At 48.1% G+C, this 26,483-nt stretch overlaps 1 protein-coding gene across 1 annotated transcript in view; it reads left to right on the top strand.

Annotated features, from left to right (window-relative positions):
- LOC119448996 (UHRF1-binding protein 1-like) overlaps positions 1 to 26,483 on the top strand; it is a 112,875-nt gene that overhangs the window by 45,428 nt on the left and 40,964 nt on the right. Inside the window, 7 exon segments of the mRNA XM_049666603.1 lie at positions 1,304 to 1,523; positions 6,984 to 7,108; positions 7,141 to 7,336; positions 13,437 to 13,532; positions 18,169 to 18,368; positions 23,238 to 23,552; positions 24,426 to 24,491. Coding sequence (XP_049522560.1) covers positions 1,304 to 1,523; positions 6,984 to 7,108; positions 7,141 to 7,336; positions 13,437 to 13,532; positions 18,169 to 18,368; positions 23,238 to 23,552; positions 24,426 to 24,491 — 1,218 coding nt within the window.

Raw genomic sequence — 26,483 nt, 5'->3', positions numbered from 1 at the left:
CGAGCACTCGCTTGGGGCGCCCGTTTGAGGGGAGCGTTCGCCGTCTCCGCTGACTTCCGTACTCCCAGGCAGCCGCACTGTAACTGGATTGCGTTTCCCGCAACTGCACTATAAGCGATACGTGTATACATGGAGTGCTATGGGAAAATTTACGGGAGTAAGAAAAGACCGCACTATATCCGGTCCTGCACTAAAAGCGGTGACGTTATAAGTGGTCTATACTGTAGTAGTAAAACATAAATACCCCAGATAGTGGATGGGAAAACAGCACCGTGGTAGCTCAATTGGTAAGAGCATCACACGCGTAATGCGAAGATGTGAGATCGTTTCCCAACTGCGGCAAGTTGTTTTTTCATCCACTTTCATTTCCATTAACTTATCATTTCTTTAATTCAATTAGTAAAGTAGAAGCAATTTCTCCTATGTTCTCCTTGGTGTCTATGTTTGTTGGCTTCTTATGATATGGAATAGTAAAAACCAGTCAAAAAAACGAAGGACAGAGAAATAGACGTGGCACACACGACGACTGGACTAACAACTGTGCTTTATTGAAGAACCCCGTCTCTCAGGAAAACCCGGCGAGCATGCGCAGCTCAAAAGCCGACACCCACAAACGAACAAAGGTGATTGCAAAACGCCACGTAGCTAACGCCAGTGCGATAGGAAACTAAGTTCCTTCTGCATCAGTGAGAGAGAGATAGAACTGATGCAATTATCCCCTTGCAAATTGATATGCTAAGCTTCAAGCATTTCACGCTCCGTCTTGCCCTTGCCCCTACCAAGGATTTTAACATTGGAAAAAAGCGGGACGCAGCCGCATTCCCGACAATGGCGAGGCAGATTTGCTCCATCAGAGGAATTCCAAGAATTGTAGTGTTCTCGCAGCCTCTCATTGAGCTGCGCATGCTCGCCGGGTTTTCCTGAGAGACGGGGTTCTTAATAAAGCACAGTTGTTAGTCCAGTCGTCGTGTGTGCCACGTCTATTTCTCTGTCCTTCGTTTTTTGACTGGTTTTTACTATTCAGTATGTACCAACTGACCCAGACTGCTACTCTACTACTTCTTATGATATGATTAATAAAAATCGGGCCCCTCGGTTCCCTTTCCTCTCGTTCATTATGAAAACATTACGAGACGATATCCTCCGATATCAGTCATGTTGCCCACCTTTCTTAAGAGGGCTTGCAGGGCACCTTTCTAAGGTAATTTGCGAGTTAGTGTCTAGCTTAGTCATGTCTGCTATAGCTGCTATTCTTCAGGTGAATAAGGCATAACCTGTTTCCTTTTTGTGTCCGGTTGCTTAGCTGTCTCGGGTGGTGCTGGACAGCCGGACGCCACGCTGGGACCCCGGTGACCTGCGCCTCTGCCGCATCAAAGGTCCCGACCAGCTGCTGCTCTTCCGACAACTCCAATGGCAGATGATGCGCCTAGAGGCGCATGCCCGGGGAGCTCATGCCGGAGCACCACTGCGCCTAATCACCAACGGGGCACGCTGCCGCATTGTGCTCAAGAAACGCCTCGCTGGTCAGTGTTTCATCATCATCATCCTATTTTATGTCCACCGCAGAACAAAGGCCTCTCGCAGTTTATCACCAATTTTATTCCTGTCTTGCATCAGCCTATTCCAGCTTATTTAGCTGCTAATCGGATCACACCGCCTACTCCTCGGCAGTCCTTCAATAACCACTTTGTGATCAAATCAATAAGATCAAATCTTTATTTCGACAATCAAGTGTCGGGGTACCCAGTCGAAAAGTCACAATTGTCTTGACAGAGGACTGTGCCCCATAAACATTTCAAGTGGGGCATGCGAGTACATATTGTTTTAAATGCGTACGTGCTAACGTACATAATGCATACAGAATACACACGTAATGTGCATATGTCTATATATAAAATGTCGAACATGCTCAAGTATATGAGTGTTGGATGAAGAATAACAAAAAAAAGGTGATTAAAAGAATGAAAAAAAAATGAAAAAAAAAGATAGGAAAAAGAAACATACTGTACATATTATAGCAATACTGCCAATACTATACTAATACCAATACAATATCAAATATCATACCATAGCAACATGTTAGCAAAACTATAAATACAGTGTAGAGCGCTTACCGTATTTACTCGAATCTAGGCCGACTCCGATTCTAAGCCGACCCCCCAAAAGTTCGAAGTCCGAAAAAAAAAAAAACTTACCTCGAATGTAGGCCGAACGAAAAAGCGAGGACAGCATTCGCAAAATGAAACACCATTTATTAAATTTGAACATGCCGAGCTCATTCTATGTCACCATCGCTGCTAGCCTCGTCGCTATCTTCCTTACTGCTGACATCTTCAAACAGTGCGCTATATTCAGTACCATCCAGCGCATTAGAGATGCTGCATTTTTGGAAGGAGCGCACGTTGCGGTGCACGCAAAAACCATCTCCCGTGGCCCCCTCCAACGACAGACCGATGCCGAAGTTCCGCCCGGTTTGAACGTTTGACGATGCCTCTCGGCTAGCACAACTACCGCATTTACTCGATTCTCACGCTTCCTCGATTGTAACGCGCACCCGTTTTCCGCGAGGAAAAATTTGGAAAAATAGATTTCCTCCCGATGCACTGATGTTGCGATGAATAAAAAAAGTCGCAGTTTCGCCCGAAAGGCGATGCATCGAATGCGGTAGCAAATTAGTAGACCGCTATGTCACGCGCGCTCAAGCAAACATGAACACACCTCGCTCGTTGACCGCGGAAAGGAACTGTCAAAACGCTGGAGACGAAGCGCGCCTTCGTGCTAGCATGCCTCTCGCTTCAACGCGGCGAAAACACGGCGCGCGGCGGACTTTACCAGTCGCAGATTGCTTTCAAGATAGGGCCAAGCCTGATCGTATCGCCGGAGTGGATCGTCGCAGATTACGTCCTGCTTCGGTCCACTGAAACCGTTCCGCATTGCTTTGCTGGCGAAAATCCTCTCCTTCTGTTTGCGCCAGTCCCGCTCGCAAGTTTCGGATTCTCCGAACGCCCGTGATGCGGCCCGATTTCCGTCCGTCTCCGCACAGATGATCACTTTCCTTTTAAATGCGGCATCATGATGAACTCGGTACTTCATGCTGATAGATAGAGCAGACGCTGAGAACGTGAAGACAGACGGTAGACTATTGCCTAAGCACGTGTACTGCAGCACACGGAGGAAGTTTCCGCATGCTACGGTAGCTAGGCACGACGCGCGTGCGAGGCGGCCATTTTGAAATGCCGACGCAGATTTAGGGTCGTGTTGAAAGTGCGCGTTAGATTCGAGTAAATACAGTATTCGTTTAGAATGCGGCACTATAGTGGCATCGCCCATTTGGTGCCATTACGATAACGCCACACCGCGCGCCGATGCTGCACCATACCGATACTACCGATACGACGCAGGTCAAAATGGCGACGTCGCTCGTGTACTTCAGCTGGCTACTGGCGCGGCTAGTAGCGGCTGCGATACTGACTTTTCTAGATGGCGCTAACAATTTATCACCATATTTATCAGTTTCAGTTAAAAACTGGCGCGTTTTTTAAAATCCTCGAATCTAAGCCGACCCTAGAGTTTCGTGTGTGATTATTTGAAAAAAAACTATCGGCCTAGATTCGAATAAATACGGTATAACGTAAGTCGCCGGAGTCGCGAATATCCACACTATAAGCGGTACCGCACTATAACCAAAGCAGCAATTTTCAAGGCCCGCACACATGCAAAACATGTGCACTGAGCCGCCACGCGTATGCGACAGTCGAGGAATGCGGCTAGAACGTTTGCATTCAATTTACAGTCGAATCTCGTTAATTCGAACCAAATCACGCGGCGGCGCCTCCGACCGGCATTGCTCCGCCACCGCCACAGAGTAAAAGCTTAGGAGAGACCCCTCAATGTCGCGCGCGAACAAAAAAAAAAAAAAGAAAGAAAAAAAAAACGCGGAGCAAATTTCACCCTCTCTCAAATGGCAAGGTCGCCGATTCTGCGTTGCGCCGGAACATGCGTGTACGTGCCGACGCCTCAGCCACGCTACCGTAGCCAGCTACCGTAGCCATGCGTAGAAAATGGCAGTGAACCCTTCTTTCTCCTTTATGCTTCCTCTACTTTCTAGTCACGTGTTGACCTTTTACGCTGCGACTACGGCGCAGAGGCAAGCAGCGGCACTGTTCCAGGCCGGCCAACGAAACTGCCCACGCTGGCAAACGCCCGCTTCCCGATAACGGCAGAAAACGAAACTTCGGGGAGCTGGCACCGGGTAGGCCGGAGCGGCAGCGCCTGAACGGCGGCGGGCGCGCATGGTGACAGTCGAAAGTGAGGGAGCTACGAGGGAAGGTGAGGGGAGCCACCGAAGTGGCGGTGTTGCCGAGGCGAAATCCGCTTCCCTGCCGACCTCCTCCCTCACATTCCACGGTCTCCGCCGTGCTGTGCTGGCGCCGCCCGCTCCCTGAAGGTTCGTTTACTGCCATTATCGCAAAGCAAGCATTGACCATCGCTTGCTATGCGCGCCGTGATATTTCACGACTCACACTCAAGATTCTGGTTTCAGCCTCACTGGCTGTTCGTTCGCACGACGTGCCCTTCTCCTCCACTTCGTCTCTCTCTCTTCCTCGAGCACTCCTTGGGGCGCCTGTTTGAGGAAAGCGTTCGCCGTCTCCGCTGACTTCCTTACTCCCGGGCAGCCACACTGTAACCGGTATTTCGTTTCCCGCAACTGCACTATAAGCGATACGTGTATACATGGAGTGCTATGGGAAATTTTACGGGAGTAGGAAAAGACCGCACTATATCTGGTCCTGCACTATAAGCGGTTACGTTATAAGTGGTCTATACTGTATTGTATTTTATGATTATATTTGTGACATAACTTGATAGAATTATATTGTTGTGAAAACTTGTTGCATTGTGGCCTTTGTGTAATTTGAGTTGTTTGTATGTTTGTTCCACTTGCAGATTTCGAGCGTGTACAGTATAACCTTCTTGATATGACCCTGTTTTAAATGAATTTCCGGTTCCAAATTTTGGCATTTGAAAACACGAGAAATTACCCAATACAGCTACGCTTATTTTTTACGGGCTAATACGTTCCCGGAAAACAAGGTCTTTTGGCACTAACATTCAGTACATAGTGCGACTGGATTCGTATGATACATTTTCGGGCCGCTAGATCCCATGTGAACAAGTAAAGCCATGAGCACAGTAGGTGCCCACCACTGCAGCTCCCCTGCAGTACTTGCCCACCTGTATCACGTGAGAACGCAAGCGTGCACTTAGTTTCCTTTTCCGGCGCCAGCGAATCTCCTCGTGAGTCGTTACACGTCGCCATTTTTAGCCATCACCGCCAATTCTATCGCTGACAAGCAGCTTCACTTATCTGTTCCACTGTAAGTGCGGCGTAGTGCCATTGGAAGCATATGCACACTTTTAACGGAAGTCAACTGTACGAGGGGTCTGTTACCAGCAGCATCTTTTGATTCGATGGCCACATAGATGCCTTATCAATCCTGCCAGTTCGCACTTTTGGTTAGCAGGCATGAATTTGCCCTAAGAAGAGTTTTTGTTTTTCAAGCTTGCGGTCACCTGCTTGTCATGTCCATGTTGCGTCTAGTGGTGCTGTGCTGCATAGCTCCTAGACACACACAAGTAGCCAGAACAGCAGTTTTTGCACTTAAATCAAGAAAGTATGAATAAACAGGTTGTTCAACATCAGAGCTACTTAAACCTTTGAGGGTCGCATTTGTTTTGCCAAATGCGACCCCCTAGGGTCTTTTTTTTATTGCCGATTTAAATTCTTCGAAAGAACGTTTTCCGAAAAAGTATGGTCCTAATTTTTTTAAAGTGACAGTAAAGTGAGGAAAAAATTGTTTGTGGTGTAAATACACAATGTTTATTGTTAAATAAGAAGATAGACGCACTGAAAAATGGTTGTGTGCACGTCCGGAAACCGAAACAAGTGAGAAGCCTTCGTCTTATCGCCAACAAGGTGTAATAGAGCTCCAAAAAAGGAAACGCAAAAAGGCAGCATCGTTTATGCCCGGGAACAGGTGTAATCGCGCCGCGGTGGCCGTTAAACGATCGAGTAACAAGCAGTCACCCTTTGAGAGATTTGAAACCAGATAGCCATTAGTTTAGCGTGTGCAACAAGTGGGATCCGCCGCAGGAGAAAACCGTAACTTGCTGCAGGTGCCGCGCATGTGCGCGCCCGGATGCGCGAGCGATAGCTGATGCGCCGTTGGCATTAAAAAAAACAAAAGGAGAGGCATTGGCGCAAGTAAAAAATACCACGTGTTCCCATCAAGTGGCAGCACATACCAAGCGAAAGAACTAATCAAAAGAATCGCGGACTTGTCGCCGCCGCGCGCGCACGCCCGGATGCGCGAGCAATAGCCAACGCGCCGTTGCCATAAAAAAGAAAACCCCCGGAGAGGCATTGGCGCAAGTAAAAAATTCCACGTGTTTCCGTCGAGTGGCAGCACATGCCAAGCGAAAGAAATGATCGAAAGAGGCGCACTATTTAAATGTACCAGCGATACCGTACATGTACGCCATTGACCATTTTGAGGGTGTTCGCGGAGGCTGTACATGTACGGTATTGACCCTGAAAGGGTTAAAAAAAAAAGATAGTGTCAGCGAGTTAAAGTTTGAGGCCACAATTGTGCAGTAATTGTTGCTTAAGTATCAATCACACGTTCCCTTTCATGTTGGCTTAGCTTATGCAGTGTAATTAAGTCATTTGGTCAATCAATCCTATTTGCGTACTGTTCTCTGCTCTTCATCCTTATGTTCTTTTGCTGCAGAGCACACAGTCGCGTGTCCACACCAACTGCCACAGTTTTGCATTCTGGTGCCAAAGCACTCGTGTACCTGGATTTGGGTGTGCTTCTACAGACGGTTGAAATTAATCCACAGCTCACCAACGTGGTGTCTCTCCTGGCCTCTGCATTGTGTTGAAATGTCAAAAAATATTTAGTCATTTAATTCTCATGCAGACTGCAGCCTGGTTGCCAGCCGCCTGGTCCTGGTGCTAGACGAGCTGCTCTGGGCCCTGACCGACGCGCAGCTGGTGGCAGCCTTGCACTTGGGGCACTCCCTGGCTGCCCTGGTGCGGAAGGCAGCCGCCCAGGGGCGCCGTCACCGCGCTGCCAGCTCGACCTTGCCAACCCCCGACCACTTTTCGACTTCCTCCGCGCCCCCTTCGTCGCAAAGGGGCGGGGGTGGCGGAGGAGGAGCCCCCAAGAGCCCCTGGTGGAATTCTTTCGGCAACATGATGTGCTTGAGACCTCGTACCACATGTTCTGCACTCGTATAGACCTACACCTCTGTGATGACATGGACCCCAAGGGTGAGCACACACTTGAGTGTTGCCTCCTTATGTCGCCTCTGTGTTTCTTCATGCGAGCTAATGTCCATGTGCCGTTGCAGGTTGCTTGCCAGGCCGTAAGTTTGCCCCTCTGACAAGTTACTCGAACGTGACACTCTATTTATTATAATTTGTCTCAGCTGTGGCATTAGGCCTACATGGGTAATGTGCGTTACCAGAATGTTTCTCATCAATTCTTTTTTTTTCTACCTTGACGCAGTGTATTTCTGTCTGCACCTTTTTGTCAATGCTGCTTCCTCATTTGCTACAGACTATATCTCTGCCAGATCACTTCGTTGCTAATATGGCATATTTAATGCAAGCTGTCGTATTAGCTTGCAGCATCTTCTACCTTAGAAGGGTGCCTGAAATAGGTGATGTGCTAAAGGTAGTGTTTGCCATTGCTTACCTTGCAATACTGTGCTAAACAATAAAGATCGAATGTCTCTTAAATTGCAAACAGCCTTGCATTCTTATGTCAAGAGCTTCTGGATGCTTTTAGAAGAGACAGTAGAATGGCCTGTTTTTTTTTTTTTTTGTATATTGCCTTGAACCTTCTGTCCAGTAAAAGACTGCCTCATTTTATACAGTTGAACTTCATGAGGGGGGCCACTTGCTTGGAATTTTATGGTAATATGTAATATAGCTTTATCATAACGAACTGGACATTGTGCATACAGTCGAAGTTGGATATATCAAACTGGGGTTTATAGAATTACATTAAACTCGTTGTAAAGAAATGAACGGGATGGCAAAAAAATTTGATAAAAGCGGTGGTAATTCATTAAAAGCAACTACTTCATAAATGCTAAAAAATTAGAGCTGAAATAGCACTCTGCTCCACGGATGTCTAATATGGGGGTCACATCGCGCATTTTCGATTGCAATCGAGCCAGATTTGGATCGAATTTCTCAGTCGCGATTGGCTCCTTTTCTGCGCAAGCTGTGGGAGGGAGCCAATAGGGTCTTGGTTAGGGTGACTTTAGGCATGCCAGGCGTGCAGAAAGTGGCACGGAGTAACAGTTGTCTGTTCCGTTGCACACTACTTTCACTCTGGCGCCTTTGTTCGCCACTGATGATAGGCTTCGCTGCGGGAGAGGGTCACTTGCTCGCTCGGCGCAAGTAAGCCTCCTGAATAAAACTAAACGTAGTGACATCCTTTTATCTTTCTGAACGAGCCAGCGAGCCAGGGCAGATTTATTTATTTACTTTATTATTTATTAATTGATACTGTTAGCCCAAAGGCCGATACAGGGTGGAGAAATCATAATAAGCTTCAAAGATCGCTACGAACACGAGCGCTACACAAATCAAACCAGAAAATACAACACGTCTGCTTAAGTATGCCAATGTTACACAAGAATATCCGCGGATATTCTTGGTTCTCCACAAGAAAAGTAGAAAGTTACCTATTGAGAAAGGTGTCGGGCAAGGAGACACAATCTCTCCAATGCTATTCACTGCATGCTTAGAAGAAGTATTCAAGCTCTTAGACTGGGAAGGCGTAGGAGTAAGGATTAATGGCAAATATCTCAGCAACCTTCGGTTTGCAGATAACATTGTCCTATTCAGCAAAATGGGGACAAATTGCAGCAAATGATTGAGGACCTTAACCTAGAAAGTGTAAGAGTGGGGTTGAAGGTTAATATGCAGAAGACAAAGATAATGTTCAATAGCCTGGCAAGGGAACAAGAATTCAGGATCACCAGTCAGCCTCTAGAGTCTGTAAAGTACAGTAAAACCTCGATAATTCGAAGGTCGCCTGGACAATGAAAATTCTTCGATTTAAGTGGATTTTCGAATTAACCGAAATGAATAAAAAAAGAAAACAAGCAAGAACTTGCTGCAAAAATAAATCGCCTTTATTTTCGATGTCCGAGAAAGATTACTTGAAGTAATCACTGATGCGGGATTACTTGGCGCGGTAGTTCACCGCCCCAAGTGCCATGCTCTCCAGCCGCCTCACAACACGTATCATATAAATATCACTCGCACTGCATCTAACAAAGTTGCGGTCAATGTTCACGGAATCGATAACTACCACTAAAGCGGGCGTGGGGGGCTTGACTCTAAAAATTTAGACTTGCGGGATATTCCGGACTTCAAAAATGCACTGTCAGGGTTCCCATTGAGTTCATGCATTTTCGCACTCAATTTTTCGGACGAATTGAGACCACAAATTCAATTTTCCAGACTAAATCGCTCGTGCCGAGCCACGCTACCCAATCTTGGAGGACGCCATGTTGGATTTTGAACTGGACTTGGATTCCAGTGGCTTGCTCTATAGCCTCCAAGATTGGGAGGTGCGCGCTATCAATAAAGAGCTCGTGTCATCCTACAGTCTTGGAGGCCATGCCAGCTCCTCCTTGGCTGACAAAACGCCCAGAGTACTGCACTTTCTCTTTTTTCTTTCTAGTATATGCGGTGAGCACTATCGTCGTAAGCATTTATTGTGGGATGTTGTTTTTATTGCGATATCAATTATAATGGGCACTTCAAGCGGATTTCTGCCGTCACCGTTGCGAGGTTCCATATAAAGTCCAAGAGCGATAAAATCGTCGCCGCGTGCCGTATGTGCGAGTGAAAGCGCGCTTTCATGGAGAGCGAACAGCATGGCGAAGCGCAAACGCGACTTCCTCCGTCGCCCCAAAGGCTGTGGGGGTATGGGAGGGAGGGGGGTCGGCGCTGAGCTGCGGCATCAAATGCGTATCTTGCAACCGGGCGCAAGGGGAACTGGCGACGCAATCTCCCACGCAAAAGGAGGAAAGCATGAAGGCAGGGTGGGAGGGAGGGGGGGGGTCGACTTCTACTCTGCTAACGACTGCGTACTTAGCGCCGGTGCGGGTTGTCGCGTGCACCGTATCTTGAAAGCGATCTCCAGACGGCTCTGACCTTTGTATGCGCTGTGCTTTCGCCGCTCTGTTTCCGTTGAAGCGATAGACCGCACGCACCTTCGCTCGCTGCGGCGGCCACGCTCGTTCGCGCCAGCGTTTTGACAGTGGTTGTCTGCGGTCATCGAGTGTGATCTATTCATGTTTGCTTGTGCGCGCTGACACCACGCTTGTTAATTCAGTTAGTAAGTTTTTTTTTCTCTTAAAGTTTTGGTTGCTATTTTGAACGTGGCGTGTACACTGAGCAGGTGTCTCGGAGACCAATGTCTCGGTGATCGGCGCTACCTCCTGTGCCTTCGCGAGAGCTAAGAAGCGGTGCGAAGCTCGTTTCTTCGATCTCCATGGCGAACTCCGTTGGCAGAGATCGCCAACGCGGTGACGTTCGTGTCGACTGTACGCGGAGACGACGCCACTTCTGCGCAAATCCAAGCAAGTCGATCCCCTTCCAAGCGTAGTATGAGGCAGGGCATTATTAGAGATTTTTTTAAAGCCGCACTAAGGGGCCTAATAATTTATTTTTTTCGGCCGAACAGGTTTTTCGGACTATTTTTCAGTCCCCACGAGCTCGGAAAATTGGTTGGCGACTGTACGGAGTGCCATAACGTAACAGCCGCACATTGCTGCCAGTCGGAAACTTCGAATTATCCGAATAGAGCCGCGCAGCCCATTCAAATTATCCGGCAGAATTTCCATCGACAATGACGGGACTGCTCAAATTCTTCGAATTAACCGAGTTCGAATTATTGAGGTTTTACTGTAGTATGTTTATCTAGGTCAATTACTCACAGGGGACTCTGATCATGAGAAGGAAATTTACAGAAGAATAAAATTGGGTTGGAATGCGTACGGCAGGCATTGCCAAATCCTCCTGACTGGCAGCTTACCACTGTCGTTGAAAAGAAAAAAGTACAATCATTGCATTCTACTGGTGTTATTGTATGAGGCAAGAACTTGGAGGTTAACAAAGAAGCTCGAGAACAAGGACTGCACAAAGAGCGATGGAACTAAAAATGTTAGGCCTAACGTTAAGAGACAAGAAGAGAGCGGTGTGGATCAGAGAACAAACGGGGATAGTCGATATTATAGTTGACATTAAGAGGAACAAATGGAGCTTGGCAGGCCATGTAGTGCGTAGGATGGATAACAGGGGGACCATGAGAGTTACAGAATGGATACCAAGAGAAGGAAAGCGCAGTTGAGGATGGCAGAAAACTAGTTGGGGTGATGAAGTTTGGAAATTTGCAGGCGCAAGGCAGGGGTAATTGGAGATAGCAGGGAGAGGCCTTCGTCCTGCACAGGACATAAATATAGGCTGATGATGATGATGATTAAAGAGCTTGAATACACAACATGGGATTACATACGTGCCATCTCATACGACAAACTCCAAAAAAGCCCAAACCCAATGGCGGACGTGTAAAAAGTGCTGCCTACTTTCAGCAGCTTTCTTGCAGCGCTGTCCCTTCTGGCAGGAAGGGCAGAGCGCCCCTTCGAATACGGAAAGCTGCGACTGCTTTCCGAGCTTCGTCCTAGCCTCCTTTTAACTTCTCCCTCGTTTATTGCGATTTCATCATTCGTTTCCCTTTCCCCTTTTCACCTCGCTCAACCACCTTCATCTCTCTGTTGCAATGTCATTGCACTTTCTATCTCTCGGCATGTTCTCTCGACAGGGCCTGCTCCCGTCACCAGATGCATTCGCCACAGCATGAAAGCATGTGAAGATCGCACTGATTAGCCACTGGAAGTCATGCAGATCATTCACACACGCAGTACCGAGCTTTGTTTATGTGCAAGCACACAAGACTTCTCACACATCTGTCGTTGGGTTTCGGGTTTTGCGCGGGTCGTCATATCATGCCGACACTGCTCCCTGCCACCTTTGACGAGGACGACGTCACATATGCTGCCGTGCTTGTGCCTGCGTTCGCAGATGTGCTGTAAGCATTGACAATATTAGAAAATTTGTCTGTGCTGGCGATGACGCCGTAGGTGACCTCCTTGCAGATGTTGCTGCATTTGAAAAATGGCTCTTGCTGCGTGGCTCAAAGGAAGTCTATAATAAATTGACTGATTTGTTTAGTCTGTAAATGAGTAATGAGCGTTTTAGTCTGCTGGTGGGTGCGGACTGCGGTACACGGTGTGCTAATTCTCTCCAGTAAAGCGTGAGTGGTATCTGCAATGCAGTATTATTTTCGCATTTACTTTTTGGGCTGTTTTGGTTTCTGAGTCCCGCAGAGTATTAGCATATAACTTAAATTGAAGCTGCACGCAACTTTTTGTGCGAAACCGTGTATTATAGACATAATTTTTGTTGGTTGGATTTATGTACAACATTTTCCTGTGATTCCGAGAAAATCATGTAATCGGGGTTTTACTGTATTATTGTAAAAATAATTCAACACTTCAGAAACCATGAAACACAGGTACATCAGCTTGATAAACAAACTATTGCTTTCTTACAGCCCGGTCTGCACTTGTTGTCGGCGTCCCACCAATGACGGCGTGTAATCACTATCGCGCTCACCTATCACTGTTTTCAGCATGTTTCCAGCGTACGACTACAACGTAAATTGTTTTTGGACAGAAAGGTGTTGTGATAGCACTGCACAATACGTTAGTTCGTAAACCTATTGTAAAAGCCATTCGGGCTAGAGGAGCATCGCAGTGAATGGCAGAGAAACACTGTAAAAAAAAACATGTTCTAATGTAGATGAGGACTTGTGGTTTAACAGAGTGGCTTGTGTGAGGGAAAAGAAATTGTGGGTGGCATAAATTCGGATGGAATGGGAGTTTAGGATATCTGCAAGCATAGTTGTTGGACCTGCATCTTGCAGTGGGTGTACTTTAGCTGATGATAGTGTTGTAGAAATAACGAGGGCGAGGCAGAGACACAAACCAAAGATCGCCGTAAATGTTTTTAACGTAACACTTATCCTCTCCCGTGTTCTGCACCACCTCACTTTTTTTTTACTTCTAAGCAGTGCCCACCACAGTGTAGTGGACAGTCCGCAAAGTGAGCATGTTATTTCCAGTGAGTGCTCTTGTTGTATTCTTGCTTGTTTGACTGTTTTGCATGGAAGTCAAGAAACATGCCCAACTCAACCACCTACCTACCCACTTGCAGTTCGCATCCTCAATTACCAGTGTTGCCAGCCACCCTCTGAATCTTGGTGTTTATGCTATGTGTGCAGAGACACGATCTAATTGGGGCCCATTGCAAGGGGGTGCTGCTCTCCAGATCCTGCTGGAAAAGCTCCTCATCGACTACTACCCCTTCCATGGAGCGGGTGAGCTTCTATGTGTGCCGATGGCGACGAATCCATTGTCGAAATGCTAGTGAGAAAATCATAAAAGAAACAAGAAGTTCTCCATGTTGTTGCTACATGCTGGGAAGAGAATTATGGCTAATAATAACAGCGGACTGAAAACGAAGTCGAAGGCCAGTGATGCAACACATCTTCAATTTCACTGCGCTGTTATTATTGCAATAGAAATTATATGGACACTCCAGGCACATTTTTGCCATCGTCGTCACCATGATGTTCCTCTAAAGTCCAAGGGCAATAACACCATCGCCGTGCGCCGTATGCTGTATGTGTGACTGAAAGCTGACGTTCGCGGCTCAATCTCGCACCTGGAAGGAAGGAAAGCAGGGAGGAAACGTGCTGTCTTTCATCGTGTGAAAGGTCCCAGGGGAGGGTATGAAGGGGGGCAGCATTGTACTCCAGCAGCAACTGCGTATTGCATGGTTTCACGGGTTCGATCTTGAATGCGATCTGCATTAGGGGCGGGGCTATGTGCGTTGATGGCTCATACCTTTATGCGTGCTGTGTTCTCGCCGCGCAGTTTTCATTAAAGCAATAGACGGCACGAAGGTCCCTTAGCTCACTGCTGCTGCCGCGCTTCTACATACCAGCGTTTTGACAGCCACTGTCTGCGGTCATCTAGTGTGATGTGTTCATGTTTGCCTGTGCACACTCACACTATGCTTGTTAATTTAGTTGGTAAGTGATTGTTTCCAAGTTTATACGGATTATAAAACTACTATCCTTGCTTCGTATAGCTGTCTACTAATTTGCTATCGTAATCGATGCTTCACCTTTCGATGAAACTGCGACTTTTTATTAGCCATGAACCTACCAACTTGTCCAGTTTTCCATCAACTTAAGAGAATTATACAGTAGACTTCCGTTAATTTGACTCCAGTTAATGAAATTTTTTGGGTTAATTTGATCCCCACCGAAGGTCCCGGTCGGTGCCTATGAGTCAAAAGTTTCGTCATTGCGATTTTAAAATTGGCCCTCGCCGGATAATTCGTGCTTGACCGGTGAGATGAACATGCCAGACTCCTAGAGCGAGCCCATTAGCGACCCCATTACTGGCAGCATGTCTCAGCAGAGCTTAGGGGACAGTCAATGCATTAAATACACTTAAAAAAAGAAGTCTTCCTTTGAAAACACCTATTTTTGACATGCCTTAGGAAGATTTTCAAACAATAACGATAGCTCAAAATGTCTGATTTCGGTATTTACCTGATTTTAACATGCAACTTTTTTTTTTCGAGATTATTGGGTCAAAAATTGCCTGCATGGTGCAATTGGATAATCAGTTGTTTTTGATCGGCTACATTTTCTACTGTTATGTATAATACAACTATAATTTCAAAGTTACGTCAAATCATACACTATTTAGACAACATTGTGCTTCCAGTGTGTGACTACTATGTTTTGGTAGTCACCGGGCGAGCGAAACGACACATTTCTGTGATCAGCAACCACAGCAATTGCTGGTTGCAGAGAAGTGTTGTTTCACTTGTTCAGGGGCTTATAGGTTCGTGTGTGTGTGACTACTATGTTTTGGTAGCTACCGGGCGAGCGAAACGACACATTTCTGTGATCAGCAACCACAGCAATTGCTGGTTGCAGAGAAGTGTTGTTTCACTTGTTCAGCGGCTTATAGGTTCGTAACTGCGGCACTTTCGACGTACTAAACTTCATGTTTTCTGCCACAAAAGTATGAGACTTCATGTTACACCAAGTTACATGGCGCGTACCTCTATACATTCAAACCTCATTAATACGTACCCGCTTAATGTGTAATGGCGGTTTAAACGTAGTCGTGAAGATTCCCCCACCGAGCCCCCATTGAACCCCATGTATTGGCTGACCGCTTAAATCGTAGTCGCTCATTGCTCCCCAAATGGTTAGTGCATGGGTTCTCAAAGTGGGTTCCGCGGAACCTACGGGTTCCGCAGGCCCCTGCTCGGGGTTCCGCAAGCCACTGATAAATTTTCCCTGGTCCCGCTCTCGACAAGTGTCTAAAGCGGCGAACACGAGGTGCGCTTGATCCAAAGAACCTCCATTACCCATGCCCGAGTGTCAAAAAGCCCGTCACAGTGCTTAACAGCAACGCACGAACTGCGCAATAAATACGCAACCAGCTTGTAGCCACCCAACCTCTGAGACCGGGCAGCGCGCCTAAGCTTTCGCACTTGAATCTCGGAGGCCGTAGCTTACCACCATGCGCCTATCTCCTATTTGTAGATAGGGTAGGTGCCGATAGCGTGCGCACTGACCTATACGTTGGAGGAAAAATAAAAAAAAAAAACGCGGAGCACCACAAATGCGCGCCGCAGGAGAGCAAGAACAGCGTAGCGTCCAACCGAAACGAAGCGGCGCAGTCCGCATCGCTGTGGTCCTCAGCGGCAATCGTACGCGGCACGTGACTGACAGCAACGCCGAAGCGCTTCGTGCCTAATTGTGCCTTTAAAGCCTTTATGTATTCTTGGGTTTATCGCCGCGCGTAACACCGCGTTGGCGGCTAGCCGCGTGCCTCCGTAAGTGCGTAGTCGCTATCTCTGATCACGTCGATAACCTCCGCAGTTTCGTCCGCAGCGGTTGCGGCAAATAGTAGTTTCGTTTTCACTCTATGCGCGCGGTGGCTGCGTGCCTTCCCAACTGCGTAGTCGCCTCCCATGGCAGCGTCGATAGCGACCGCAGTTTCGTCCACACGTCTTGCAGCGAAAGGTAGCTTCGTTTTGACTTGGTGCGTGTGTCAGCCGCCTGCCTTCTGAACCGCAAGGTCGCCGTCCATGATCGCGTCGATAGCGGCCGCGGTTTCGTCCGCAGCGGTTGCGGCAAGCAGTAGTTTCGCATTGACTCAGTGCAAAGCTGTCGAAGATAAAAAGCACCGGCTACATCGCGATGGACGGACAATTTGTTGCCGAGCACTTGAGTGGCGAAAAAATAATCGGGATGTGCGCCCGTTGGTGCAAAGCGCGTCTCGGATGAAAACGCACGCCGCGAAGGATGTCGTGAGGCCTTCGCCGCTGCTAGCGCTAATCAGTCATGAGGTGAAGAGAATTTCAGCTTCCACACTGGTCTTGTGCTAAATAGAAACAAGATTTGACGATTCATAGAGTAAATAAAAGCGTGTTGACGTAGTGAAGCATTGTTTGTTTTCTTGATACCCTCGACAATTCGACATTCGGTTAATTCGGGGGTGTTCCTTGGCACTTTATGGAGCTTAGTAGGGTTCCCTGGGATGAACGTACTTGAGAACCCCTGGGTTAGTGCATACTATTTTTGTTTCTTATCTACACGCACAGGCACAAAATCGGCAAAATCTCATGTGTGCAGACATTCGATTCTCGAGTTGCGACGCCCGGACGACGGCCGCCAGCGATAGTGAACTTGAAACGTGGCCACGATGACAAATTTCCTGCTCATGCAGTTGTTGCCGATTGCCGTGCACAAAAGCATGGCCTCCGAGATGAGCTCCCGATAACGTGAAGAAGCCGCCGGTAGGGGGTGCGAATTTGCTATCACCGTCGAATCTAATTCATCTAGTAACTGCGCAGAAGCACATTTTATTGCGAAGTGCATTTCTGCCGTCACCGTGGACGTGGCTTTGAGGTTCTGTATAAAGTCCAAACACGGCAACATCGTTGCCGTGCGCCGTACGCTGTATGTGCGAGCGAAAGCTTGCGAGGGCCAGCTGTCTATTTCGCACACGCGAGCGAGAAAGGCGGGGCGGAAGCAAGCTGCTTCTGCACGGCGGGGGAGGCGAGAAAGGGAGGGGTTTACTTTAGCGACGGCCGCCGTATCTTGAAAGCGATCTACTGCGTGGAAAAAGTGCACGCCCGTACGGGCCTCATCTTCAAAGCAATCTGGAGACGGAAGTGCAACTAGCGCTGGTAGCTTCATATGCACTGTGCTTTCGACGCCTAGTTCGCGTTGAAGCGAGAGACGGCATGCTTGGTGCTGCTGCCGCGCCTCCTCACTCAGCGTTCTGACAGCGAATTTCTGCGGTCATCGAGCGAGATGTTTACCAGTGCACACGTTACACCGTGCTTGTTAATTTAGTTAGTAAGCGGTACCTCAGGGACAAGCTGGCTTGCGGCCTTATCGAATTCGAAGATGCCGTCGTCGCGGCAAGGCCGCCACAACGGTAAGTGAAGATTAGCGATTTTTTGCTGCATACCCGCAAATAAAGCCTGTCTGCGTGTGTGTTTGAGAGCATGGTGACGTACTTCTTTTCCGGCTGGTAAGTAGCCGCTAAACTGGCATTGGCGGTTAATTCGTACATCGTTTAATGCGTACCTAAACGTTGTGCCCGGCCAGCTACTTATTAACGAGGTTTGACTGTATTTCAATCATGTGTCATCCACGATTTTTTGATTGCTAGTGCAAGCAGTGAAGAAAGTCTCTAGCCTTTGTGGCATTCCCTGCTTTGTGGGAAATCGAGTATAGTCATGGCTTATGTAATCAGTGCTGCAAAGTCTTGGAAAATTCACATAACCTTGTGGAAATTAGACGGGACGGGTGTTTCAGAGCCGAATTATCCAAATTTCCAAATCAACGGGGGCTGAATTAACAAGGTTTTGCTGTATTATTCTTGCACATTGCCTTCCGCATGATGCAGCAAGCCCCCGCAGCCACTGGCTCAAGTACAGCGAGCCCACGTCAGGGCGGCAGACCTGGGTGCAGCAGATGCTCACCCATTGGGCGGAGGGTGGCCCATCGTCTTCATCCACGCCAGGAAGCACGCCTTCATCACGTGACTGGCGAACTCTCATGTCCAGTTGCCTACTCGTGCGGCTCGAAGAGTTCTCCATGCAGCAGGTGGGGGCACCATCTACTACATTTCATGGGGTGTAGCAGGTGCAACATAGTTGCACCTGCTACACCCCATGAAATTGCGCACTTTGTTTCTCAAAACGACGATAAAATTTTTCGCTGTTGCAGTGCACTTGATTAAGAAGCACTCGGACAGAAATGGCTGTGCAGCTCAAGCTGTCCACTCACATTTACAGTCATAACTGAGAAAAAAAGGGCTTGTTTCACGGAAGCCATCCAATGCTGGTGAGAACATACTGAGAAGGCTGCGCCAGGGCAGCCTTCTCAGTATGACAGTGGCACTCTGTCTCCTTATCACCGCCTTTTAGATACGAAGCAGCTTATGGCGGGGGCTTTGTCCATCCCTCCTGCGTCCCGCGACGTCCCACACCCCCACAGCGCATGCGCGTCCCCTCCCCCTCTCTCTCCTCTCCTACGCTCCCCTCTTTCTCTCCTCTAGAAATCCGGAGCGGCGCGCACGACAGGTGGTGCGACAGATGCATACTCCGCTGGGGACGCCACGGTAGTTCTGCGGTATGAAAATGACGGAGCACGCGCGCCTCATTCTCTCTCCTGTGCAGCGCCGCGATGAGCGCTTGGGCCGCTGCCGCGAAACCATCTCCCGCTCAAGCTATCTCCCCGCTGCTTCGCATCCACGCATGGTTCCCTTTAGCAGGAGATGGAGTAATTTTTTTCACATAAAAAGGCGGCGATAAGGAGCCAGAGTGCCACCTATTGACTATGACAAAGAATTGTACACCGTCTATCTAGTCATTGTCTTTCAGTCTAATTTAGTCAAGGCTGCCCGAGCTTGCGTACGTCATGCTGGAATTCTAATGTGACAGCGTGAGTACCATCAGGGCTTAAAGGCTCCCTTCAGTGAAGTGGGGGCCCTCATAGTGTGGCGACCGCTATAGTGTACACTCACTCACACACACACTCGTATGTTTATACAGTAAAGCCTCGATAATTCGAACTCTGTTAATTCGAAATTTCGGTTAATTCGAAGAATTTGAGCGGGCCCGTCATTTTCAAGGCAAATTCTACCAGATAATTTGAATGGCCCGCGCGGCTCTATTTGGATAATTCGAAGTTTCTGGCTGGTAGCAACGTGTGGCTGTTAAGTTAGGGCACTCCGTACAGTCGCCAACCGATTTTCCAAGCTTGTGGGGACTGAAAAATAGTCCGAAAAACTCGTTCGGCAGAAAAAATAAATTATTAGTGCAGCTTAAAAAAACCTTTAATAATGCCCTGCCTCACGCGCTTTCCCGATGAACCACGTGCGCCGGTCGTGCGTCGTCGACAAGGTTGGCGGCATCCGCTTCTAAGAGTAGTTTCCTCCCTCTATTCCACGCCTTTCTTCGTCTTCCGTACGCGTGGGTCGTTCGGAAGTTGCTTCCTTTGGGGCTCATGACAGAAAACGTGCGTTAGGCTGCCACGGTCGTCAAGCACGTTGATCGGAATGTGCAGCTTGCTGCTGCGCAAATACGCGCGAGAAAAAAAATGTCAGCCATTCAAATCTATAGCAGCCAATAAGAGCGCGTCCTGTGCCCCACGTGACTGCTGCGCCCAATCGCGATGCCGCTTTTGACTTTTTTTTGCTCGCGCTTGCTGGTTTTATTTTTTGGTGGAGAAATACGCTACTGCGGCTATCTTGAGCTCCGATCTCTCCTCTTTACGATGATACCAAGATGGCGGCGCTGTGTGAACGTCTCGCCGAGCGATCTGCGGTGCGACGGCCGCTTCCAAAGCCGGAATTTTCCACAATTTTCGATGACAGTACTCTAGGAAAGTGCTATTTTCTCGATTTCTACCACGTATTTCGTTATAATATTTCACCACGAGGTAGAAGAAGGCCTGAGGATCGCGAAAAAAAATAAATCGCGAAATCGATAATTTTAACCAATTTGACCACTTCAATTGCCACGTCCCCCCTTAATTCGAACCAAATCACGCGGCGGTGCCTCCGACCGGCATTGCTACAGCACCGCCACAGAGTAAAAGCTTAGGAGAGACCCCTCAATGTCGCGCGTGAACAAAACAAAAAACAGAAAGAAAAAAAAACGCGGCGGAAATTTAACCCTCTCTCAAATGACAAGGTCGCCGATTGTGCGTTGCGCCGGAACATGCGTGTACGTGCCGACGTCTCAGCCACGCTACCGTAGCCAGCTACCGTAGCCATGCATAGAACATGGCAGTGAACCCTTCTTTCTCCTTTATGCTTCCTCTACTTTCTAGTCACATGTTGACCTTGCACGCTGGCTGCGGCTACAGCGCAGAGGGAAGCAGCGGCGCTGTCCCAGGCCGGCCAACGAAACTGCCCACGCCGGCAAACGCCCTCTTCCCAATACTGGCAGAAAACGAAACTTCGGAGCAGGCGCCAGGCCGGCTGGAGCGGCGGCGCCGTGCAGGCGGCGGGCGCGCACGGTGACAGTCGAAAGTGAGGGAGCTTTGAGGGAGGGCGAGGGGAGCCACCGAAGCGGCGGAGTTGCCGAGGCGAAATCCGCTTCCCTGCCGCCCTCCTCTCACATTCCACGGTCTCCGCGTGCGCCCTTCGCCGTGATGTGCTGGCGCCGCCCGCTCCCTGAAGTTTCGTTTACTGCCGTTATCGTGAAGCGAGTGTTGGCCGGCGTCGGCAGTTTCGTGGCCCTCGCTCGCTGTGCGCGCCGTGATATTTCATGACTCGCACTCAAGATTCCGGTTTCAGCCTCACTGGCTGTTCGTTCGCACCACGTGCCCTTCTCCTCCACTTCGTCTCTCTCTCTTCCTCGAGCACTCCTTGGGGCGCCCGTTTGAGGGGAGCGTTCGCCGTCTTCACTGACTTCCGTACTCCCAGGCAGCCGCACTGTAACCAGTATTCCATTTCCCGCAACTGCACTATAAGCGATATGTGTATACATGGAGTGCTATGGGAAAATTAACGGCAGTAGGAAAAGACCGCACTATATCCGGTCCTGCACTTTAAGCGGTTACGTCATAAGTGGTCTATACTGTAATTGTCCCATACAAGGCACTACTAGGAAAAAAATCGGTGCCGCAGTGCTACAGTTGACCTGCTGAAGGGGGACTGAGAGCCCCTCCTTAGGAAATGGAGGAGGGGCCGGCCCGCCCCGAGCCCCCCCGACTTTAAGCACTGAGTACCATTTAGTAATCAATACAATTCATCACAGTGAAGCCTGTGTGCAAGACTGCCAGAGCGATCGAACTGAATGATGTAGTCTTTGATCATACATACTGTTTCTAAATTGTCTCATACAGTAAAACCCCGATGATACGATCCTTGCTGGTATGAATTTCAGTGTGATACGAATTCGTAACATTCCCTGGCCGAAATGCATTGCTCACAATACGAAAAAAATTGGCTGTTCCGAACGCGTTGCTGCGCCACTGCGGATCATACGAACGTGTGAGCAAGCGGAGCGACCCGTACAGGCAAGCTGGCACAGTGAGATCTATAGTCGCCAAGCAACTGGCTACATCACGCGGCTGTGCAATCTTTCATTGGTCCCCTCTTCGAGCAGATCGGACCACATCACAGCCTTGCCGATGCTTAGCGAAAAAGTAGACGAGGATCGCTGCAGCAACTACGACCGCGGCGCAGCCCCGACGGCCAAAACGCTCCCTGCACTCGACGTGCTGAGGCGTTCAGTAATGTGCGGAAATATTCCTGAGATCATGTGCGCACACTTATACGCCTTTCAGAAGGCGATCGTTAACGATTTCGGCTAGAAGAAAACGTACATGGATAGTAGAACCCAGTTGATGCGTTTTTCAAGGGACCTCAAAAAAATTTTAAAAATGTCAGTTTCGCTCGAAAGGTTAAGCAGCGATTGCGATACCAAATTAGTAGACAAGTGTACGAAGTAAGGATAGTACCTAGTTGTACCGGCCACATAAACTTGTAAACATTCGCTTGCTAACTAAATTAACAAGCACGATGTCACGCGTGCACAGGTAAACATTAACACATCTCGCTCAATATTCGCGGACACTCACTATTGAAACGCTGGCGTGAGGAAGCGCAATAGCAGCAGTGAGCAAATTGACCTTTGCGGTGTCTCTCGCTTCAGCGCGAACTAAACATCGAAAGCACAGCGCGTACGAAGCTACCGGCACTAGGCGCACTTTGTCAACATCGCAGATCGTTTTGACAATGAGGTCCGTGCGGGCGCAGACTTTGCGCACGTTGCAGATCGCTTTCAAGATACGGCACGTGTGCGGCTGCGTCGTATCTGCAACGAACAAGCTGGCTGCGCGGCTAAATTTACGTGACCGCTGCATTCAAACGCAACGTAAGATGCAGGGAAATTGCAGATTGGCGATGTATCACAGGGAACTTAATACATGAAAGTCAATGGGTTTTAGATCGGGACCACGAAAACGCGACGTAGCAGCCGGGAAAATGCAGCAGCGAGGAAGTTATCAATGGGGTTCCACTATTAGAAATATTTTCTGGTAAAAATAAATTCATTTTTTCTTGATGTTGTGTATGTTTTGATGATACGAATTTTGGGTGATACGAATATATCACATGACCCCGCGAGATTCGTATCACCGAGATTTTACTGTATAAAGAATATCAGAACAGCCACCTTCCCAATGTATTATCCACTGTGTTGGTGCCCACATCATAGCACATAAGCTTCCACATGCAATACTACCTAGCTACATAGCTATCCACACATTATACGGAAGAAAAGTGACTACATTGTATTCTTGATGCTTTCAATGTCCCCTTTATGTTCAGTAATTTGTCAACGAATGTAGCCGTATCAGTGGTTCTTTCACGTTTTCGGTTAGCCCATGTTTGTTTCTTTCATCTAAGGTATTCGACTGTAAGCTGATGTCCTTGTCGCATCTTTTCTTTCATGTCAGGTATGCATGGCAGGGCGTAGTAATCGCCGCCCGTTTCTGGCATCAGAGGGTGCCACCGTGCTGCTTCCTGGGGAGGCCCTACACCTTGAAGTGACCCACTACTACGCGCGGCCCTCGCCAGCCACGACGCCCGTCACGGCCAACGGCCATGTCAGGAGTCCGGGTTCTGGCAAAGGCAGCAGCGTGTCTTCGTTGGCTGGGAGCTCTGTGCCCGAGCCACATCTCTTTGCCTACTTGGGGCCCACTGCATTACGGCTGGACCTCCCCACCGTACTCTGGGCACATGCTTTCCTGCACAATGTTCACAAGTGCACGGTGCGTGTGTGTCTTCTTTCTGTGTGTGCAGCAAAGGCTAGTGTTGTTAAGATACAAACAAACATGTCAGTTATGATAGTGTTCGTTCCATCAGTAGAAAGGATAGCTGGCTGAGTTTGTATGAATACATTTTTTAAGGCGCCTAAGCAAACGGGATAAATATCAAGCGACACACCGTGGTGGGGTGAACACTTACAGCTTGTGTTAAATGTAGAGCCGTAAGGAATATACTGTAGAACCTTGTTCACACTTTCTGGAAAAGAAGACAAGACAAAAAACATACTAACCGGGAGAACGTACAATCCGAAAGTCACTAAAAAAAAATTCGGCAGACTCTTCTGTAGTTGACATCTACGCAATGTGAAGTGTAATGTAATATCTGAAGCACAAGACACCAACGAGTTGGTTGGGCCCAAGTAGCCCGGGACGTGCATTGTCGTTTTTGCGGCAGCGGCAAGTACCATCATGTTGAGGGAAAGCTTATAATCTGGCTTTCTGGTTTTCAAATTCGTATTTCTCCTTCAAGGGTGTAATGCGGTGTAAGTATACACACATTCTTCCTGTTTATGCAGTACATGCTATTTGTGAGTCTGCATCCGTGAGTGTGTTTTGTTCTCTTTCACCTTCATCCTTGTTCAGCTTCACAAATGAGGCATTCAGTGCATATCGTGTCTTCGAGGTAGTTGAGGGAACTGCCAGCAACATTTATGTGAGGTTTCATTCCCAGCTGCAGTCTCTGTGATAGAACATGCCAGGAATGTCCTTGTGTGGGAATTTTCTGACGAGGTGTGAAAAGAGCCGAGCCACTTTCATTAACTCTGTTGCAGGATCGCTTTACGTAATCTTCTGTTCTTTCTTGGCTCACATGTGCAGGCACACCTGTCCTGTGCCAATGAAGTGTCACCACTGGCTGTGCGAGTTGAAATGATCCTGCCAAAGGTAAGACACAACCATCTTGGCACTAAGGAAGACGATCCTAAAAATCTTAGCTGTGAATGTAGTGTATTTATTCGATTGTAACGCGAGGGGGACTTTTTGTTGTGTCCAGCAAAAAACAAAAGAATGGAGAAAACTGCTAAAGTAACGCGAGACCACCGGATGAATGAAAAAGTCGCAGTTTCGCCCGAAAGACGAAGCATCAATTGCGATAGCAAATTAGTAGAGAGCTATACAGAGTAAGGAGAGTAGTTTTATCGGCTGCATAAACTTGGACACATTCGCTTACTAACTGAATTAACAAGCATGGCGCCAGCGCACATAAGCAAACATGAATAGATCACACTCGATGACCACAGACAACCACTGTCAAAACGCTGGCGTGAGCAAGTGTGGCGACAGCAGCAAGCGAAGATTCGTGCGGTCTATCGCTTCAACGGAAACTGAGCGGCGAAAGCACGGCGTATACAAAGGTCAAAGCCGTGTGGAGATAGCTTTCAAGATACGGTGCGCACGACAGCCCGCAGCCTGCGCAAAGTACAAGTACGCAGAGTAGAAGCTGCACCCCCTCTCTCTCGCGCTGCCTTCCTGCTTTCCTCCTTTCGCGTGGGAGATTGAGTCGCCAGTTCCCCTTGAGCCTGAGTCGCCAGATACGCATCTGGTCTGACTGGATTGCGCAGATCTGTAGGTTCTTAAGCAAATGGTTCTTCGGAAATAAAAGTAGTTGTTAGAAAGCGCTCGTCCTTCTGTTGCTTTTTTTCTTCATCCTTGTTTGTTTGCATGCCAAAAGTTTTTAAAAACAAGAAACATTGCGCTTTAGAGGCGACATGGAGCTTCCTTTTTGTCGGTAGTTTTCTCGGCGTCAGCGTCTCTTCTCAATGCATCACTCTTATTACACGGTGCTTCAGTGGTGCGTGGGGCCGGAATCTATGGCAGATAGCAACAGCGCGGGCCAAGAGCCAGCAGCGACGTCCTCGTGGATAGCTCATAAGGTGACAACTTATGAACTGATGGGTTTATGGGCGGAATGGTTAATTTTGTTGCTTTCACTATAACTACTTCTCAGAACAACGAACCATTTACCGCGGTCCCCTGAAGTTTGTTGTATCGAGGTTTCACCGTAGCACAGTTGTAGTTTATGAAAGATTAGGTTGCAACTCTGCCTGTATGGCCAACTTTTAAGCAAACAAGACCTAATTGCATCTGCAACTTTCTGCCGTGGAATATCGTACACTGCATACGAGCAATATTTCCAATTGATATCAGTGGCTCTCATGATGCAAGTTGATTTTCTGCATGTTGCTAAAAGCATCTGCTCTGATTTTTTGGCGCATGCACGATATCTCAGTTATAAATGAACAGACTTTGATGATATTGTTTTTCAATTTTTCAATCTGACAGCAGCAAGCTTTCACAGTGGACACCTGCATCATCTCATCAATTTGAATTTTTTGTGATATGTGCAATCTCATCTTGATCTGCTACAGTACAGTATTGCCTGCCTCAGAAATACATGCACATGTGCGTGCCTGATATTGGATCGTGGTTTTGGCACGTAAGACCCCAGAATTTAATTTTAATGCACGTGTGCAACCACTCTGAGCCTCTGTGGTGCACAAAACACCCACTGGAGTTTCATTGTAGCGCAGTGGCCAGTGCGTCCAACTCCCAACTGCCCATTGCCACAATGGCTGTTCTTTGTCTTTGCCAAATGGGGAGGGCAAAGCTAGGGATCAGGAAGTGGCCTGCCAACATGACATCGACGACGGCCTAATGAAAAGGACACAGGCAACCCGATTTCGAGAGTTTAACTGCTCTTCAGTAATTTAATAATGAAGGAGCACACGTCAAGGTCTTAGCACAAAATAATTATGATTATTTGATTTCTGAACCAAACTAGTAGCTTACCGCAGAGGCCGTAGCCACTGAGTGCCATAGGATCAATCAAATCAGTCTTAAATAGGTTTGGAAGTATATGGTATTGAAAAGTGTATT

Source organism: Dermacentor silvarum, chromosome 4 (assembly GCF_013339745.2).
Source record: "Dermacentor silvarum isolate Dsil-2018 chromosome 4, BIME_Dsil_1.4, whole genome shotgun sequence".
In the NCBI taxonomy this organism is placed as follows: domain Eukaryota; kingdom Metazoa; phylum Arthropoda; class Arachnida; order Ixodida; family Ixodidae; genus Dermacentor; species Dermacentor silvarum.
This window is presented reverse-complemented; position numbering and strand designations above follow the sequence as displayed.